Genomic DNA, 19,875 nt, shown 5'->3' on the forward strand with positions numbered 1-19,875 from the left:
TAAAATAATCAATAATAGTCATTATGTTTCCAATAATTCTATTGAACAAGTATAACCTGCCTCCTCCCTTCTGTCTTTGACAAAGACAATAGATCTGAGCAATGTCTCCAACCAAGTTAAACCAAAATGAGTCACGGCCAAGTCCGAAGAATTAATTGATTTTAATGTCGGAACATCTAAAGTACAGGTTACCAATGACAGAGAAGCAAGAGAGCACTAATAAAGCCCTTATCTGATTTGATTAATCATACATGTACACTTATTCTTCATATAGATTTATCGTTTCCGCTACTACAATTGAATATCCGGAAATTTGGTTATCATTGGTTCCTGAATGTATTTCAACTCCTTCCGTCTCAAACAAGCAAAGTCTTTCTTTTTTGGAATTCCTGTCCAGCTCAATAAGCGGAGGTGAGATAAAACGATGATTGAATGTTTGAGCCCTGAATGACACATGGGAGTTTTTTAAATCGGCGATGTTGATTCCAATCCGATTTTTATTTTTATCAAAATGTAGTGCCTCAAAATGGAAAAATAGCATAGAACAAATTTACCTATTGTTCAACCTATCACGGTTGACTATCAAAAGCCTAGAGACATACATGTACATATATTTTATGCTGTCATCTAGTTTATTTAAGTATACACATGTACTTGAGTCTATATTAAATTAAATGAGCTGTATGAGCGATAGCCTAAGGCAAATAGAGGAAAGAAAAAGAAAATTCAGGTACGTAATTGTCCTTTGTACAACCATGCTTTATGTACTTGACGATTTGATGAATAATGTGGCTGCTCTTCAATTGAAATAACAATAAGATAACGAAAAAAAAAGCCCAACTTGCGAGCATACCAGAAAGAAATTCCTATTTTTAAACATGCAAGTATTTCATGTAAGATCAGAACAAGTATTCGGTAAATCAGTTTAAATTGGCAAAGAGGCGAAACTCATCAGCGCGCTTATAACTCCTTTCAATCAAGCCAATGTGATTCGAATGCATGACTTGTATAATCGCCATCTATCATACTTGTAGGAATGAATGACTTGCAAAGTAAGTTAAAGTTACAAATATTATCTAATAGAGGCGTCATTTCTTCTCTTCTTTAGAACAATTCTGTTTTGTTTGTTTACATTGTTATATAGCCATGCGACTAGTAATAGTTGTTTATTTGTTTATTTTAATAATGAATTGTTGATATTTCAATACAAAAATATAGAGAAGTTCTTTATTGACCTAGACAATTCTTTACCTATTCGTGATCAATCATATGATTCTTTGTGGTACTTTTAAGCTTTAAAAGGATAAATGAAGAAACTAGAACAAATGATGATATCTAAAAGAGCTATTATTATGATTATTATAATTATACAGAAGCTTTATTATTCAATTTACAATAAGTTAAGAAAAAAAAGGTATAATGGGGGAATTAGGTATGGACACGAAAGAATAAAGAAAAAAGGACATAAATACAGCATAAATATATATAGAAAATAAATATAGGATAAGAAGAATAAGAAAGAAGTTAATCATATTTCACGAAAGGCATAGTGTTTGCATTGTTAGCATCAAAGTTCATGTAACAAGCTGGAGAAGTTTCTGGCCAATAAGTGTTCATAGTAGCATCATCCTCAAGTAAAACATCAGATGGTTGATTCAAGTGAGTTGTATCATCCGCCATCATATTAGCACTAAAATCGACATACTGATCCAAATTGTATGAACTTAAATCTGAGATGAACAAGTTGCTGTTAGGATCAGAGAATTCTTCAACAGCAAAAGCATTGGGGTAGTGAATATTCTTCTCCAAAGCAAATGTTTGAAGGTCGATAGTCTTCATGTCAGGGTGATGGCTAATGATATTAGCAGGTTGCTGAGGCTGAGTTTGTTGAGGAGCAGTTGTACTTTGAAGGCCCTGAAGAATGTTTTGAGCTTCGACATCATATAGCAAGGGAGGATATTCTGAAGTAAGAAGCATGTTGGAAGGCTTTTGTTCAGGTTCATCGTACATCCAAAAGTCATTGTGGTTAAAGCCAATCATATCTTCGCCTGAAGCTGGAAGATTGCCGATCACGTCCGATGGTTTAGTCAAATTATGTGCTTGGTTGTACGACATAGAAGGATAACTCAGATTGTACTGTGACGCAGTGATGGTGTCAACAATTGAATCTTGAGCCTTTGTTGTTGACTTTCTTTTTTTGGAAGTATGCGAATCAGAACAGGAGCCAACGTCTACTGCACTATCATCATCATCCTCTGCAGTAGAAGAACCAGGTTCAACAGGATTGCGGCGCTTACCAGCCTTGGGTGGAGGTCTTGGAGCGTCTCTCTTTCTCTTGTTAATATTAGTAGTCGAGTCATGAGGATTAAAGCGTATAATAAAGTTCTTGGGATCTGTTTTAGGAGCATTGGCAGGGCTTGGGTTTTTCTTTTCTTGGCTAAACATGTTGCGGATTCTGGGAGCAGAGACAGTTGACTTGTTTTTCTTGACCTCATAGTCTTCAGGGCGCGTGATATGGATATTAGGACAGAGGGTTTGCATCGATAGCTCTTCTTGGCTCAAACTATCTTGGTCATTCTCAGATCCGGAAGAGCGGTAGTATTGTGTAGAGAGAGAAGAGTACATGCCCATATCGTGGTGTCTTCTACTATGACCACCAGCTTGACAAAGATTATCCACAAACACCTTTTCCATATTCATTTGAAGTGTCCAGTAACCACCTTTGCCAGGATGAGCTTGAGTAGGACGGCGGTCTACCTTAATAAACCATTTCTTGTTTAATGACAAGTTGTGACGAATAGAATTCTATAGAACTATTAGTAAATCATGTTGATACAGACAAGCTTTTTTTTTTTTTTTTTTACCTGCCAACCCTTTTGACCTCTTTTATAATAAGGATAGGCTTCTGAAATCCACTTGTAAATGTCACTTAATGTCAAGCGACCATCTTTGCTTGTCAAGATAGCATGAGCAATCAGTGTTGCATAAGAGTAAGGTGGTTTTTCATAACGATCCGCGGGTTTCCACCAAGGAACAATTTGATGTGGCCAAGAGGATCTAGTGCGAGATGGGCACGTCTCAAGATCATCGTCATCTTCAGGCTGGATACCGATAGGTTCAATCTTGAACTTTAATTCTGAAGGTTTTTGCTTCTTTGCATTGTTACTTGTGCTAGGTGTGGGTGTACTGTGTAACGCTGATTTTTCTCCTGGCATTTCGCGTACAATCGAGAACTGAGACATTTGAGTTAATTGCTTTTTATCAGACATTGAAAGAAGAAAGTAATGTTTTTTTTGTCAAGAAAAAGGCTTATATATAGTGATATATAAAATTTTCAAATAATAAATAGAAAAGAATCAAAGAGAAATAATGAAATTAGCTCGGAAAAGAGAAAAGAGAAAAGAGGTAAGAGAGAGAGAGAGAGAGAAGAGGAACGAAAAAAAAAAGAGAGAAAAATAAAGAGACTATAAATACTTTTTTTTACGTGGATTTTGTTCGTGTATACACGCTATTCTATGATGATGACAGATAAACCCCTCTTAAGCTGTGTCACGTTACATTGAATAGCATCATTTTTTTTTCTTCTTTTTTTTGGGAAGCGAATTTACTTACTTCTTCCGCACACACGGTAATAAAAAAAAATTATCTCTCTCTCATGATTAAAATGAGACATTCTAAATTTATTCTCAAATATATTAAGATAAAGAGTAGGAAAGAGTGATGTATGATCCTGGGAAATAAGACTACAATAAAAAACAACAGCCACAGTTCTACAATCATCTGTTTGTTTCATGTAAAAGCTAAAATATATGCGATTGTTCAAAGAAGTTACTCAACCATGCTTTAAATGTGATTTAATTATGATTGTAAAGAATAACAAACTACCAAAAATGTTCATGCTTGTCTTACCATACGCGCTCACATACACACACTCTCTCTCTCCTCCGAGTAATTTTATAAAAAAAAAAACGCCATGACCTTCAAACATCTTATTTGCCATTGTTCCTCAATGTGTATATTACTTTTTTTTTTGGCTTTTGTTTATAGAGTACGTGCACTTTATAAATATAAATAAGGTTTTCTCCTTAGCAACTTAGTAACCAAGGTTGCCGTAGTCAATTTAAAGTAGTGATACCTATTCTTCGTTGTTATGGTTACGCGATAATGGAACTGGCTTCTTTTTTAATCTCTAGTATCGCGCATAGCCTCATCTTTTTCTTATGTTTTTTGTACTATCTCCTATTCTACATGCAATGTATCAAGGTCATGGAATTCCGGTGCATCGTTTATTGTGAGTGAGAACAATAGAAAATACATATTGATAGAGGGAAAGTAGGGTTTTGTTTTTTTTTTCTTTTTGGTCAAATTCAATGTATGATCTTCTGACTCGATTTTTAATTAGGATATATAGGGTCAATGGATGTAACAATGATTGTTAGCCTATAAGCACATCACTTCTTAGCACCCATTTGTTTCCATTCACAACTTCCATAGCTTCGTGTAGCAAGCAATGTGTACCATGGCGATGAAATAAGGCCATTCCCTTCTTTGGTTTGATGACGATTGGATCCGGCTTTCGATTGTTGGGGCTACTCTCTCTATAAAACACAGTCTCGCCCCCTTCCATGTCCTCATTCAAATAGATCAATAAAGTCCAATCAGTCCAGAGTCCTGTAGTCTTGTCTTGAACACTTTCATCATAATGAGAAGCAAAAGAATGTCCCTTTCGATAGCGATAAACTCGAATGTTTGAATTTAATCCCTTGGGTGTTCTGTTCCATTGAGCCATGGGTGAATCGAGTACTATCTGCTCCATTCCCTGCCACAAAAGTTGTGCTATTTTTGGGTCTTCGAGGGCTTGTCGGTCATTGTTGCGAAAAGCATAACCCTTTTTAGGTTTACCACCTAGACTTTCTTTAGGCGGCAAGTTTGTCTCAAAAAACGCAATGACAGACTGACATTCTTTTTCAGTAAAGAACTTGTTGATCACATAGATCTGGTCAGGTTCAACTTCGGTCAACTCGAGAAAGTTCTTTTGCTTCAAGACAGGAAACAAAGTCGTCTTGTTAGTGTCCTCTTTTTTTGTCTTGGGGGCTTTCGGCATGTTTCCCTATTTCACTTTTGTAATCAATCCGGGGAATAAATAAAAGATTACGCGTAACAAGAAACACGCCTGCTTTCTCGATCACTTGACATTGGAGTTCCGCTCCTTTTGGCCCTGAAAGCTGGTGTTGAAAACAGCCAAGTCATTTAGCATCTGACGCTGTTCAAACAAAAAAGAACATCGCATGGTTCAAGAAATTAAGTCATTATTCGTCATGACGATGTATGATTTTGCATGCTATAATATAATTTAACTTTCAAGTCGGATTTATTCCGTGCAAAGCCTCTTGGTTTTCTTTCTTTTTTTTTGGGCTTGACACTTTGAGCATCTCTGTTTGTCTCACAAAGCACATACCCCTCATAACTTGTCAAATAAAATAAAAACCGCAGTAGATACAGCTATAATGTACCTGACACACTTACGGAGCTGCGGAATTAGGGCTTGATGTCATTCCGATTCTACATACAACATAAAAGCGTGCTGATATCATTTCATGGCTGCTGACAAATTTAGGCGTTCATTGCCTTATTGAGTGGATTCTTTCCAAGACGTTCCAAGTTGTGTTTAAAATGACAAGTCCTTTATTTGAGAGTGGTACATGGTTAATAAAATTGCATATGATTTGGAAGGAGATAATATTGTATCAAAAAAAACTGTTTCGATTTAGAACCCTGAGGACATGTACAACACTACTTCCCTGTCTTGTCTAATATCACAAAATGTCAAAATCGGAGTCATTTTTTATTGTCCTTTATTATTGTTAAATACAGGAACGATTTAAAGGCCGTATTTTATTGTTCTGACAAATCATTTTTAGACAATAAGTAAAAAAAAAAAGGGGGGGGAGGGGCAACATGTCAAGGACAATGTGTTACTCATATTGAATCTCTTTACGCTCAGGTAGATTTACACAAAGAGAAGCACGTTTTGCTTCAGGTATATCTAATTTGCCTTGTGCCACAGCATTGCGAACTTTAATAGTCCAAAGCATACCGAAATGAACTATGCAGATTGACTCTACCAAGTAAAAAAAAAAAAAAAAGTTGCATGAAATAACGATAATTTGTGTGCTATTCACGAGATTTTTTATGGACCACGTTATTTCTAAATTTGTTAGTGACACTCTATTTTTATATGTTTTGTATTTTATTCTCTTTTGACTACTTCTTTCTGTGAGCACATAAAGTGTCTATAAGGATTTATGCAGAAGAAGAGCATATAAAACTGTGAAAAAGAGAGAGAGAGATAAACCGACTCTGTTATATAGTCTTCAAGACATGTGGCAATCGGTTATTGAAAAGGGTGTGGCAAATCATAAGCATGCGCTTTTCTTACGGAGTTTAACCCCCCTCCTTTATTTTTTTTTATCTTAAAACAATGAATTTCCCCTCCTTTTTTCTCTCTCTCTCTTTTTTCTTTATACAATGAACCTTAACGAACATTTTAATTCATACCCATATAACGAAAGAAGACCTTCTTTAATCGACCCAACTTCTCGTACTCTATACCCCCTCAATAATTTTCGTCTTCAGGACAATCATAGCACACACTCAAGTCCCTCAAATTCACGCCGAGGTTCACTTACTGATCCAGTTCTTCATGCCTCTAATAATCTACTACGCCCTAGCCTATTATCTCTTAATTCACCACCTTCCTCACCTTCGTCTAGACGATCCTCTATGGTGACTACACCAGAACTCTATCCGTTACCTACACCACCTACTTCTACATCCACTTCACCGTGGCGCAGAGAGTCCTTACCTTCCATCACACATCTCACAGGTGTGCCTCCTAACAAAAGAACCAGACCTGATATTCAATGCAAACAGGTTCAGCAGATGATGATGCTGGATGATACACAGTATCGACGTCACTCCATTGCAGCAACAGGTGTCTTGTCCGTGATGCCTTCAAAAAAATCAAGACATCATTCCATGTCGATCTCACAAGCTACAGAGGAAGAAATTGAGGAGGAAAAGAGACGGATGTCGAGGAGAGGCAGTGAACAATCATCCACACCTTACAGTCGATCGCCTGAGTTACGCATCAGCCACAAATTAGCAGAGAGAAAACGAAGAAAGGAAATGAAAGATTTGTTTGATGATTTGCGGGATTTATTGCCATTAGACAAAGGATTAAAGACAAGCAAATGGGAGATTTTAAGTAAAAGTAAGTCCTGTTTTTTTGTTGTTGTTGATGGTTTTATTTATGTGTTATAATAGCACTGGATTATATTCGCTTTTTACATCAACGAGAATACGCAATGGAAAGAGAAAAGACTGAATTATTGAATGAATTAAATGCATCAAGACAATAGAAAAAAAAAAGACTTTCTTTTTTATATATATACATACATAAATAATAACACAAATAAACATGTGTATCCATAGTACAAGATCACCTTAAGAAACTTGTATACTTTTTATGGTAGCCTTGACCAAAAATAGCAATTGTTCAGTGACACTTTTTCTTTTCTTTTTTTTTTTTTTGTTTACCAATAATAAGCATTTCTTGTCTTTTCCCCCCCCTTTTTTTTTCTTTTTCTTTTCAAAAATATAAATATATACAAATGATGGAAGAAAAGAAATATAGAAGAAGAGACAAAATTTGGAAAATTATCTTTCCTCACAAATCCCACAAGCATAAACATGCACATAAAGAAGATACCCTTAAACGCACTACAGAACAAACCAATAAGATAAACTCACTTTCTAGTTATGCTCAGCAACACTTTTCTATTCAACTTGACTCCAACATATTTGAAAGTATCCTTGAAAGTAATGACTGGGACTCCAAAAAGTCGTTGGCAGACCTGCTTGACTATGAAGAAGCCTCGCATGGTATTCTTGTTGAACCACCTTTACCCAATACGCTGCTATTAGGATCTGAGAATGATGGTGGTACTTCTTGTTATATTGATTCCTTATTGTTTGCCATGTACATCTCTAATACGGCATTTGATCCACTATTAACGTACGATATCCCCTTGGAAGAAGATCAAGACAACAAAATCAAATTACAGACACTGATGCGGTTGTTTGTCAACAAGCTTCGAAAAGGACATTTTATTAGTGCAGACTATGTTCATTGGTTTAGAAAAATACTCAAAGAAGCCAAGTGGAATGGTCAGGATGAAGCAGGTCATTGGACTCAAGAAGATGCAAGTGAATTATTTTTATTTATTACCGAGACATTTGATTTACCTTATTTGCCCGTAAGTACTTCCCTTTCTGTCTACTGGTATAATTTACACTATGCATAGTTTCAAATACGATTATTTCATGGTGCAAACAAAGATTCAGATGATGACCGTGTTATGACAGACAGGACACTCACATTGTCTATACCAGAAACAAACAATTCAGTCAAAGAAATCAAATTACAAGACATTTTAGTCGATTATTTTTATAACAGTATCATCACAGGTGTACGACGTCAAGTTGACTCAAGCCATAGTCATGAGGAAGTGACAGAGAATGTGGCTGCGTCACCCACCATCCAGAGCATGATCAACAACACAGATGAAAAACCCAGTTCGAAACGAGCCCTTGTCAAGAAGAATGATGGTCATGTAGCCGTCACTGCTTGGCAAGTCTTGGAACTGCTTCCATTCTACAGCCCTACCAACGAGCAAGGTATTTCAATCAACGCACAAGTAGATGCTTCATTCCCCGATACCCATATGATTCTGCCTATCGTCCTTAAACGATATCGATATGACCATTCAGGTGGATCTACCAAGAACAAGAAACGAGTGGAAATACCTGTCACAATCGACTTTAACAAGTTTGTCAATCAAAACGTAGATGATCCTCTATGTCCTACCTGTGGTCATTTAGTAGACTGGACACTTCATTTTAAAAGCGCTGTTTGTCACAAGGGAGATTCACCTTTTAGTGGTCATTATGTTAGTTATGCTCGAGTGATGAGTGCAGATGAATCGTATCATTGGATCAAGCTGGACGATATGAACCAAGCAAGTCGCGTCACACAAATGACGGATGATGCTAGTGTTCATGCTGACTTGGCTGAAAATGCTTACATTATCTTTTATGAGTTGGACAAGACATGCCATCATGAAGCGTCTTCACTTTCTTCAGCATCAGAGCACAATGTTGAATTAAAACAAGAAAGTTCACTTTCTACACACTCTACAGATAAAAAGAAGCATCACCATCACCATCACAGACACCATTTGAAAGATTCATGCAGACTTATGTAAAAAAAAAAAAAAAAAAAAAAACTTATTATTGTATCTTAATATAGACACCACTCAAACTACTTGTTTTTCTCCATCATGATTTGTGAATATTTATAATAGTTATAGCCTATAATACCGAGAATTGAAATAAACAATCTATTGTTTTCGTTAGAACATGAAGAACACAATAGCCTACATTTTTACCCCATATACGTTTTAAGAGTTAAGACATCGCCATAGATCAAGACAGACAAGCCAATCACAACAATTTCTTTGCTTATTCCTGCCACACTTAGTGTCACCGTACTTGTGCCTTTGATCAAATAAAGTTCGGCTAATGTCATCACAAATGCTATTTGATTGTGGCTTAATGATCATGAAACAAAACATTGTCCTTACCTAAAATGCCCCCTATAGACATGATACACAAGGAGACAACACCTTGTTTAAACGATGTATAGACATAAAATGGCTGCTCAATATATAAACTGAGCAACAACATAGTAACAAACATGACAGGACTTGTTCGGTACATTGTATCCATAGGCCCTGTCTTTTTTGTTGTTCTCATCATGTATTGAGTCATATTCCATCGAAGTCCAGAGGCAATAGCAGCAAAAAGCACAAGTACGCATCCTTGAAGATCAAAATCAGGTTCACCATCAATCGTCAGGCAGACACCAAACACAATCACAGAAATAATACCGATAAGATTCAATTTAAGCTTTTCAAAACCAAACACAAAAGAAAATGCTAATACCCAAACAGGTGTGCTTGATTTGATCATGGTATAAAAAGAAAGCGTAATGAGCACAAGCGAGGCATTGCCGCAACATATCTCTAAGGCTGCAGCCATGCCACAAGGTACCTACGCAATACATTAGGTACTTGCTTTCATATCAGTTACATACTATTTTGGTCATATAGTCCCTTAAAGAATATTGTTCTAATTGATGTTTGTCTATCAAGATTCTTGTAATTAAAGTATGAATGCCTGCATGGGTTGCACTCATGAATAGAGGTAAGTTGAGATGGTCTTTTGCCATAATTGTCTTATTATAGATAGATAGCATAGTGGATAAAGAATACCATGTTATAATATACAACATGTTGTATTTCCATTCTGACCGAGTCACTAATTGTTGTTGCATATGAATGTAGAAAGAAGAAAGAAAATTTAAAAAAACAAGGGGAAATTGTTACATTTTTTTTTTAAATGAAATGTTGGGTTTAAATTCATTTAATTTTAGAGGCCAAGTTGTGCTGCAAACGAGAGTGCAACCTTGGCTGCCATTTTACGTCTTTCTTCATCTGATAAATGCTTGCCTTGTTCTAGACACATGCAAATTTAGTCATGCTAACATGTGTCTTGATTTTTACCTCGCATGGCTTGAATAGCTTCAAATGCTTTGTCTAGGCCATCTTCACCATCAATATCACCAAACAATTCATCTCTCATTTTGTCAATTTCATTTTGTGAAGGCATATCTAAGAAAGGAAATTCAGGAACACACTTTGAACCGTTGTTCTGTACCTGAAAAATCATCGTCTTCATCAAGGATATCCTTATTGCGTTGTAAACTTAATTCTTGAATCTCCTTTAACAACTCTTCTTCTTCTTCAGCACCTTCCATGTGTTTCTTTTTCATGCCATCCCACAAGTTGGTCTGAATGATGTCTAGAGCAAGATCATTGCCTACTTTATCTAAAGGTGTTTCTGCTGTTTCATCCATATCCACATAATCAAATTGATTGGAAATACACCAATCATTAATTTCAGCATCTTTTTCGTTACTGAGGGGTGTTGTGGATGTAGTACCGATACACATACGAATGGAAGGATTGGCTTGCTCTAAAAAAGGTGCCCATGCCTTTAATGTATCAAAACTAGAAGGCTATTTTTTTTTTTTTTTAGATAAGCAAAAGTCCATTCTATCCTTTGTATACCTCATTTTTATCAAACATGAACACGAAAGCATCAATCACTTTGCTTATCTCTGTTTCCTTTTCACAATAAGCTTTGATAGTTTCTTGTTCTGATGCTGTATCAATTTCATCAATCCAAAAATCCACTTTGGCAGTATAATATTTGGTGTCAATCTGGTAAGGAATACAGATACCTACAAGATCACCCTTGGTCTCTTTTAAACGAGTATCCACGAGTGCTTGTGGAAAAGTCGTGTTTGAAGTCTTGAAGATATCTTGTATCTTTAGCTCATGTTGTGTTTATTATAATGGTACCTTTAACAAATGCTAATGTACAGCCAGTGGGTTTACTGGTAATAAAGATCTTGTTTCGAAACATGAACAAAAGAAAAAAAAAAAAGTAAGAGAGAAAGAGAGAGAGAAGAGGGAAACCATGTTTGAATCCCAGGTTTATTAAATATTAGATGGGTGAGTGGATTTCAGTCGCATGAGACGTTCGACTCAAGGATGTGTCTTGACGCATGAGAGATTGAGGGGCAGATGGTCTATCGAATTCAGAGTGAAAATCGGATATAGATTGTGCGAAATGAGCAGAATGAACTGATCCAGAGTCATTGACATCAGCAAGTGAGAGCTGAGATTGTGTCCATTGAGGGAGCATGAGGTTTTCATGTTGATTGGTGATGCGCTTAACATAAATAGCCGTTCTATACAATACAAGTAAGAGAAAATTCAAACAAGATAGACTTACAGTTTCTTTTCAGCAAAGACTACAAGTGCTTTTCGTCTCATTTTATCACCAAAACGAGACCGAGGAAAGTGGTTTGGATGGACAATGACCACAATATCCACCAAGAACGAATGATGCTCAAGAATGGCATTGACTACCAAAGGAACTGCCGAAAGAGCATACTCATTGGACTTAACCGAGACAACAGCAACCACTTCTTCCTTATATTGGAATACAATACTATATGAACTTAGTGACATGTCAAATGCATTCTATATAGGCTTACCTTCCACCAGCTGGAATCATGGGATGACAACGTTCAATGGACAATTCGATATCAATAGGGAAATGAATCAACCCGTTTCGATAGATAGTTTCGTTAATAGGACCTAACACATACAGGCATTGGCCTTCTTCTAGCACAGGTTGCATCATACGATTGTCTACACGGCGTCTTACATTCCACAAGAATCCAAGATCGCCTGTGCGGAAGTACTTGATATTGGGATCATTGCCAGCAATGGAGGCCTCGAAACGTTGTGCATGAGAAGCATCATCCAAACCATAAAATGTCTTTGCATTACTATCAGAAGACACCCAAATTTCACCTACTACATGACTAGGACATAGTGTACGTGTCTCGGGATTGACAATGGCAATCATCGTATTACTAGGTACAATACCAGAATCATTCAATAAGATACCATAAGCTTCTTCTTCTGGGTTCATGGCACGCACAATGCCTTGTCGAAGCCAGTAAGGATCTACTGAGAGAGCAATGGGTTCCAGTAGCATGTAGGATCGTGTAGTAATCATTGGATTTGCTGCATGACTGTAAACGGTATTGATAGATTCTTTATCGAGTCGATGTCGAACAAAATATCTAGCCATATGCTGATAGAGTAAAGGCTTGGGTCGGTTGTCGTTTGCTAGCATCAGGTTCTGTACGCCCTTCAGTGTGATATGTCGACTGTCATTTGCGTTCATGCGATTCATGGCAAACTGGACGAGTGCATTCGTCAAGAATGCATCCTTGACTTTATGTCGTTGAAGAGATTCAAAGAAGGAAACAGGGTTCATATAGAAGTCAGCAGAGGGAATCAACACAGTACTACAACCCACATAGACACCACAAAACAAAGCATGTAAAAGACCTAGACCATCATACGTACCAAGACCTGTAGTGACAATACCGCGTTGGAAGCGCATTTGGCAGGTCATTTTTTGTGTTCTACATTGATTTAAAATGGTATCATGACCCAGGTGAGCATAAAGACGACGGCCATCAGAAGAAGTTTGGATGGTAATCATGGCAGGCACATTTCTATTGGATGTAATCCATTCAGGACGTACCGTAAAACCACTTTCTTTACCCAGCATTTTGTGATTTTTAGGTGCTTTTGAGATATTGATGGTTTCTGGTAACTTGTAGCTGGAGGGTAATAATTGTTTCAAAGCTGATTTCACTGCATTGTTCTTGAACACATCTTCTCCTTCTGAGCTTGCCAAGATAGCGGAAGCGCCTAGATCTCTTGAAGCTTCAATCAGTTGTTCTACAAATTCATTGATTCGTCCAGACTGAAGTTGAGGGTCTACAGGTTCAATAGGTATAGGAATAACACCTATGGCTAAACAAGCATAGATACAAAAAACATAGTCAACGCCAAATGGAATCATGGCCAACACACGTGAGCCTCTTTTGAGTCCTTTCTTGACTAACAAAGCTGCCACTGCAGCAGACTTATAACTTAATTTTCGCCAAGAGTATGTCTTTGTATTGATGTTCTGACCAGAAAGAGTCGAGAGGGTAAATGCCACTTCTTCAGGATATAGAGTTGTACGCCATTGCAGAATATCAACCATGTTTGTAAACCGAGAAACATCATAATTTGTTCTTTCATCAATCACGTTACGTACTTGCTCAAGACCGGTGTGTTGTCGCTGAGGATGGGGAATAATAGCACCAGTGCGAATTGCCTTGTCATAAGCCATACCGGAAAGCCATAGATTATTAGTAGGATCGACATTGGTAGCCAAGTTGAATATGGTGCGATCGACGTCGATTTTGATATGTCTGATGTTAAGTTGGCCATGAATAAAGTATTTCTTGGTCATCAACGAATGAATCACTCGACGTCCATGTACTTTTTGTCGAGGTAACCCATTTTCTTTTACGAAAATAATCGCATAGGCTCTGAGGCCATGGAAATCAATCAATGCTTCATCAATTTCATCTGCTATTTTAATAAGGTCAGCTCGGTTTGCGTTTGATTCACAAACAACAATAGGAAGATGTTGGCGTTTGACAAACACTTCAAAGAGAGTACTATACGAGTCATTAGTTTCTGATGTCTAAAAGAGTATACATTACCATTTCTGAATACGGGCACGCTTACGAATGGTATCCAGTAATTCGCTTGCATAATACGTATCTTCCAAACCAAGTTCACTGCCTAAATGCTGTTGACGGATACGATCTTCATAGGGACCCAAAATAAACAATCGACCTCCAATCATGGTTCCACATAAGCCGGTTCTTAAATAGACTTCAGTAGATACTTCAGGATAAAATGATTCGGGATGAACAACAATAGGACGGGCATGAAAAATGGATTCAGTATGCTTCGGCAATGCCCAAAATCCACCATGCATAGAGGGTGAATCCACCCATACTTCACCCAATGTATCAGGAGGACAGACGGTGGCTGTATCTGGATCCACGATGGCCACATTTGTCTTGGGCATACAGAACCCAAAGGATTCTACACAGACTCGACCGGGCTCATTGAGATTTTCTGCTTTTTTGGCTTCTGCACCTGCTGCCAACACCAACACTTTGTTTCTCCTTAGTGCTTGTGCATCCAGCAAACAAGCAAATGCATCGCGCGATCCTCCTGGTGCTAATACAGACTGCGTTGTCTTGATTGAATGTGTTATTTGCTGACCTTCTTCAGACACGAGTTCTTCATGCTCAACTGATTCTTCCGTAAAAGCAGGACCCAAGTTATCTCGCATACTCACAATCTTGCCACCGTGTTCAGGTAACGAGAGAACAGGACAAATGACTTCTAAGGGACAGTCAGTGTTGCCCAAAGGCCCCAATAATTTATCGGCAATCAATTGGTTGAGTTCAGGTCGAACAATGTTAGTATCTACAATCAAATAACGCAAGGATGAGAGATCAGGAACTACTTTTTTACTATGTGTTTTGACTTCTTTTTGATTGGATTCAAAATAATGTGTGATAAACTTCAAGGAGTTATAATCTGCCAAAGCCATAGTAGCTATACAAAGAGTAAGTCAATAACAATAAAAAAGGCAGGTCTGACAAAGCATTACCATTGTATTTTGACAAGACATAGATCCATACAGCAGGTGTATCCACAATCGAACCATTGGCAAAGATAGTCAAGTTGCCAGCATACACGGATTGCAGCACAGAAAGGATTAAGCCAATTTGTTGTCTTGGTTCAAAGTAGCTCACGACAACATCAGACTGACGGGTTCTATGTTTTGGCTTGACTTCCACACCATTTCCATTTGTGTTGACAATTGTCTCGGTCGTAGCAGCCTGAAATGCTGCACATTGTTCCATAATCGAAGCATGTGTGACTGTGACACCTTTCAATTCACCATTATTTGCTTTGGCGTATTCTATGTAAGCAATCTCAGGTACTTTGATTGGTGGATACTCGGACGACTTCTTAGAAGGGTACCAAGTACCTAAATCATTTGTCTTGAGCCAAGTAACATGGCCAGCAAGTTCGACATTTTTCTCTTTGACAAATGCTCGATGATTGTAATCTGTAGTCAAAATCAAATGGATATTGGCGAGTGAGATGATGAAGGAGAGTTCAGACAGATCTTCTGCTGCATTGATAGGTACTGCTGTCACACCTGCTAAAAAGCAACCGAACAGGGCTGGGATAAATTCCAAAACCTCTGACTTTCGATAGATTAATGCAATACGATCGCCTTGTTTCACTTTGTGTTTTTGCTGCAATGTCTGTGCTATTTTTTCTGCGCGTGCATTCAACTTATCCCAGGTAAGTGTAGCAGATTCTTTGCCGCGACCGTCGACAATTGCAAATGCTTCCTTTAACCGATCTGTGCTCTCTGTTGCCTTATACCGCAAAGCATTCACAATATGACTGAAGTCGGTCAGTCGTACTTTATTGTCTGAATCATACAAATCAAACGGAATCGGGCGGCCTTTCAAAGGTGTCATTTGGCGGCCTGCTAGATCTGCCAAGAACATTTGATCGGCCGGATCCTGGAACATTAATTTAGGCTGTGGAGGTGGTTCAATCGCCTTAAATGTGGTTGCCATATAACTGTCTCGATAACGGCTACGCCCTAGACTAGCATTTGAGCGAGTACGTTGAATTGTAGGATCCAAGAATCCACTGTTGCTCGAGATTGATTTAGGCATGGTCATGATAGATCCTTCTCTACCGGGTCTCCAAGAGGCTTGTGAAGCCGTATCTATTATTTAATAAATTTTAGTGTGTAACCCTTCATTATTTATCAAATAATTACCCCAATCTAAAGATTCTGGTTCCATGACCATGTCCAAGTTTTGTCGTATGCTCGGTGGATATGGTTTATTGAACGTAAATTCAGGTTTGGAATCAAGAGAAGTAGATCGACTATGAGTCATGGATGCTTGACTACTCATGATTGGAGAAGGTGTAGTAGGTAGTTGTTGAGGACGATAATACATGTTTTGAGAAGGGGGAGGGTTTGAAGGAGGTGGAGGAGGTGGCTGTTGCTGTTGCTGTTGCTGTTGTTGAGGACGATAGATTGAGCCTGGTTGTGAATTTGGTGGTAACATAGACGGTCTATATCCATTCATGTTGGGACGAACAGGATAGTTGTTATTGTAGATGGGTCGAGCAGTCATACGAGGATCAAATGCATGAGAAGGAGGAGGTCTATTGTTATACATTGGTGCAGGTCTATAATTATTATCCATCATATAAGGTCGAGGTTGTTGGGGATAGACATTGTTGGGTCGGATCGGATATCCTGGCATTGGGGGTTGAGGATGGCCTGTCAATGGTGGTTGTCGAGGTAGTTGTGATAGTTGAGGACTACCTGTCATTGTATTTACGGGTGGTCTTGGTGCTTGTTGTTGTTGTTGCTGCTGCTGTTGATGCGCTTCCATAAGAGTAGCACCTCGGCTATCCGCAGGAGAATGTGTAGGTGAAGGCAAAAAATCTAGAAAATCTGTCACGTCAGCAGCACTTGGTTCAGGACCTAACTCGGCTTCTATCTGAGCCAAGTCTGGTTCAACCTCGTGTTGTTCTTCAGAAGACTCAAGTTGTTTTGAGAGGCGTGTCTTTTCTTCAATCAAATCTTGATAAGGAGCAAGTATGGCGGCCTTCTTTTTTTCATAACCCTTTTGTGTAATATCCCCGTCTTGTAGTTCAAACTCGAGATGTTGTAGTTCGTCTGCTACTTGCCAAGGAAGATCGTCGTACGAAAACTTTGACATATTAAAGGAGTGTTTTTCTAATAATTCTTCGCTTGAAAAAAGCGTATTTCTTTACGTGTATTTACACTTTATTTGTTTGTCAAAAAAGAAAAAGAAGAATAAAAAAAACCTGGACTTATTCCCTGTTAAGGAGACATTAAGAACAGTTCCGACTCAAAAAAAAAATGTGTGGAATCCGTTTTCCCTTTTTTGTCTGATCAGCGAATGCATATAGTCTTTATTGGCTTTGTCTGAAATTCTTTTCTTGCTGGCATCGTAGACTGAAACGAAGTGCCTCTTTTAAAAGGGGATTTAAAATCGTGTTGGCTCGGTTACTACACAGAGTATCAGCCCTATCAAAAGACAAAGAAAAAACGCTTGCGTGTGCACAGGTACAGATTTATGAAAGGTCGAAGAAGTATTTTTAGCAATAGTTTTGTGTTCGGTTCTAAACCCCAACCTGAAATACTACAAAGTGCAACTTGGTTTTTAGATGACTAATAAAGATGACGATACGATCGTGTTCATAGTTAAGCTTTGGCCATAATAAAAGTTGGAAAAAAGTACAATAAAAATACAATCTAGGTCAACTTTATTATAAGTAGCTTCATTTACGGTATATAACGATAGGCAAGAAATGCTCTGAATTAGGTGTATAAACGTAAATTAATTAAGATATTGATTTCATTGAATCATACAAATAACACTATGCCTTTTACTCTAGATATTTCTTTATTATAGAAAAAACGAGTAATTAAATGGGAGTTCTGAATATATGATGATTTGCAATATTTTTCACAATGTGCTAAAGGCCATCTTTCATACATCACAAGAATTTCTCAAGACTTCGGCAATCTTCATATGCAAGCATTCCCTTTCTTTGATTTAGGGGATCAAGAATCTTTTGATAGGACATTTTATTTAAATAGATATTGTGGTGATACATGGCTAGTTTATGTCTCACAGACTCCAGGCAAATAAAAGAGAACAACCAAGTCATGCAGATCTCCTTCTTTTTCTTCGGCACATAAAGGCAGCATAAGGTTTGTTTATGTATTTATTAATATACATGGTATCTTTGGAGTTAAGTTGGACCAAAAAAGCGACTTGCAAAAAATGACTTGCAAAAAATGATCATCTTTTTTTAAGGAAAACTTGCTCTGATTCCATTTAGAGTCCTTTCAACGTCAAATGAGAGGAAAAAAAGACTGTGGTATTATAAAAACTGGAATAAAAGAAAGGAGGCAAACATGAGATATATGAAATAGAGAAAAGACTGAGAGTCTGAGAGAGCTTGATCGATACTTGAAATGGAGTTGACATTACGGACAGAGGATAGAACTGGAAAGAAAAGCGGAAAGGAGGATTTGCGGCTCACAATCAAGGTGGGATTCATCATGCAGCTTACTTGCTAAACGAAAAGTTGTACTGCTTATGACTTGGGAGAGGAATGGGTTTCAGAAAAAAAAACAGAGCGCCAGTGAACTTACAAAATGGCAAGGGTGGTGCATGTAGACATCTAAAAGGTACTTGGGGAAGGGAAATGGAGGAGGGCAACACAAGAAATAACGATTCAAAGGAGGAGGACTTGACGTAGAAAATGGACCAAAAGAGCATGGATATTGGGATTAACGTAATCGAAAAAAAAAAAACGTAAAACCAAACGGCATACTTGGTAGGGCAAATGAAGTACAAATAATAAAATTCAGGGGACAATGGCGAGAAAAATCATTAAGAACTGTATGTGACATAAGACGACGTAGGTGAAAACAATTGTTGACTTTGTTGTGGAGCAGTTAGTAAAGGGCATTGCCAGCAGGAAGAGGAATTTCGAGAGATTAAGAGCGCTTTCGATTGGGCGACAGGTAAGGATCAGGCGGTATAGGAGGGGAGGAGCTGGGGCATGATTTGCGATAAGAATTGGTAGAAAATGCGATAGGGGTTTGGGAGTATATAAGGGCAGAAGTAAATGCTTGTAGTTTAATGGGGCTAATATGGGAGTTTGAAGGGAAGATGGAAAAGAAAGACGTACGAGAGGAAGGAGAAAAAAATGAAAGAATAAAGGGATTTAGAAAGAGCCTTTTTTTTTACGAAAGACTTGTAAAGCGCGGTAGGTGGCAGATTCAAAGCGTGGAATTTCTTGTCGAGAACGAAACTGTAGGCATTCATGGGAGAGATTTAAAACAAAATATGGTTACCTGTTAAGGCGAGCATACTTGGGTTGTATTTACAGTATTCATATTTTGCAATGAGAGAGTTGAATAGAGGCGGAGAAAGATAGATAGAATGCAAAAGTCTAAGAAGCGGAAGGCAAAGACAAACGTGAACGGGGACATGGCAATTAGAGAAAATGTAGGATAGGTGATCTATAGCTAAGAAGATGCGATTGAAGTAAGGAATGTTAATAGAAAGTTTTTTTGCGCACAAAAGGGAACAAC

At 37.8% G+C, this 19,875-nt stretch overlaps 7 protein-coding genes across 7 annotated transcripts; 2 read left to right on the plus strand and 5 right to left on the minus strand.

Annotated features, from left to right (window-relative positions):
- Positions 1–1,352: 1,352 nt before the first annotated feature.
- B0P05DRAFT_633257 (fork head domain-containing protein) lies at positions 1,353–3,435 on the minus strand. The gene is made up of 2 exons (XM_051583515.1): positions 2,865–3,435; positions 1,353–2,805 (listed from the first exon to the last, which is right to left on the minus strand). Exons 1-2 carry the CDS (start codon positions 3,267–3,269, stop codon positions 1,525–1,527), a joined length of 1,686 nt encoding a protein of 561 aa, XP_051439594.1. The 5' UTR covers positions 3,270–3,435; the 3' UTR covers positions 1,353–1,524.
- Positions 3,436–4,038: 603 nt separating this feature from the next.
- Positions 4,039–5,138, minus strand: B0P05DRAFT_501584 (uncharacterized protein). Its single transcript, XM_051575456.1, has one exon. It carries the CDS (start codon positions 5,102–5,104, stop codon positions 4,436–4,438), a length of 669 nt encoding a protein of 222 aa, XP_051439595.1. The 5' UTR covers positions 5,105–5,138; the 3' UTR covers positions 4,039–4,435.
- A 1,334-nt stretch (positions 5,139–6,472) lies between these two features.
- On the plus strand, positions 6,473–7,542 carry B0P05DRAFT_520747 (uncharacterized protein). Its single transcript, XM_051575788.1, has 2 exons — positions 6,473–7,273; positions 7,327–7,542. Exons 1-2 carry the CDS (start codon positions 6,529–6,531, stop codon positions 7,419–7,421), a joined length of 840 nt encoding a protein of 279 aa, XP_051439596.1. The 5' UTR covers positions 6,473–6,528; the 3' UTR covers positions 7,422–7,542.
- A 117-nt stretch (positions 7,543–7,659) lies between these two features.
- On the plus strand, positions 7,660–9,347 carry B0P05DRAFT_520749 (ubiquitin carboxyl-terminal hydrolase-domain-containing protein). Its single transcript, XM_051575789.1, has 2 exons — positions 7,660–8,318; positions 8,367–9,347. Exons 1-2 carry the CDS (start codon positions 7,674–7,676, stop codon positions 9,324–9,326), a joined length of 1,605 nt encoding a protein of 534 aa, XP_051439597.1. The 5' UTR covers positions 7,660–7,673; the 3' UTR covers positions 9,327–9,347.
- B0P05DRAFT_520750 (triose-phosphate transporter family-domain-containing protein) lies at positions 9,330–10,493 on the minus strand. The gene is made up of 4 exons (XM_051575790.1): positions 10,217–10,493; positions 9,705–10,173; positions 9,510–9,657; positions 9,330–9,461 (listed from the first exon to the last, which is right to left on the minus strand). Exons 1-4 carry the CDS (start codon positions 10,454–10,456, stop codon positions 9,383–9,385), a joined length of 936 nt encoding a protein of 311 aa, XP_051439598.1. The 5' UTR covers positions 10,457–10,493; the 3' UTR covers positions 9,330–9,382.
- On the minus strand, positions 10,494–11,629 carry B0P05DRAFT_520752 (uncharacterized protein). Its single transcript, XM_051575791.1, has 5 exons — positions 11,547–11,629; positions 11,253–11,506; positions 10,840–11,200; positions 10,686–10,793; positions 10,494–10,637 (listed from the first exon to the last, which is right to left on the minus strand). The coding sequence occupies exons 1-5, from the start codon at positions 11,608–11,610 to the stop codon at positions 10,552–10,554; spliced, it is 873 nt and encodes a 290-aa protein (XP_051439599.1). The 5' UTR covers positions 11,611–11,629; the 3' UTR covers positions 10,494–10,551.
- A 349-nt stretch (positions 11,630–11,978) lies between these two features.
- B0P05DRAFT_460540 (uncharacterized protein) lies at positions 11,979–16,189 on the minus strand (the record flags this gene model as incomplete). Its single annotated transcript, XM_051574014.1, has 4 exons — positions 11,979–12,201; positions 12,248–14,287; positions 14,333–15,245; positions 15,301–16,189. The coding sequence occupies 4 exons, from the start codon at positions 16,187–16,189 to the stop codon at positions 11,979–11,981; spliced, it is 4,065 nt and encodes a 1,354-aa protein (XP_051439600.1).
- Positions 16,190–19,875: the final 3,686 nt, after the last annotated feature.

This window comes from Gilbertella persicaria, assembly GCF_025201335.1.
Source record: "Gilbertella persicaria strain CBS 190.32 chromosome Unknown B0P05scaffold_1, whole genome shotgun sequence".
Taxonomy (NCBI): Eukaryota; Fungi; Mucoromycota; class Mucoromycetes; order Mucorales; family Choanephoraceae; genus Gilbertella; species Gilbertella persicaria.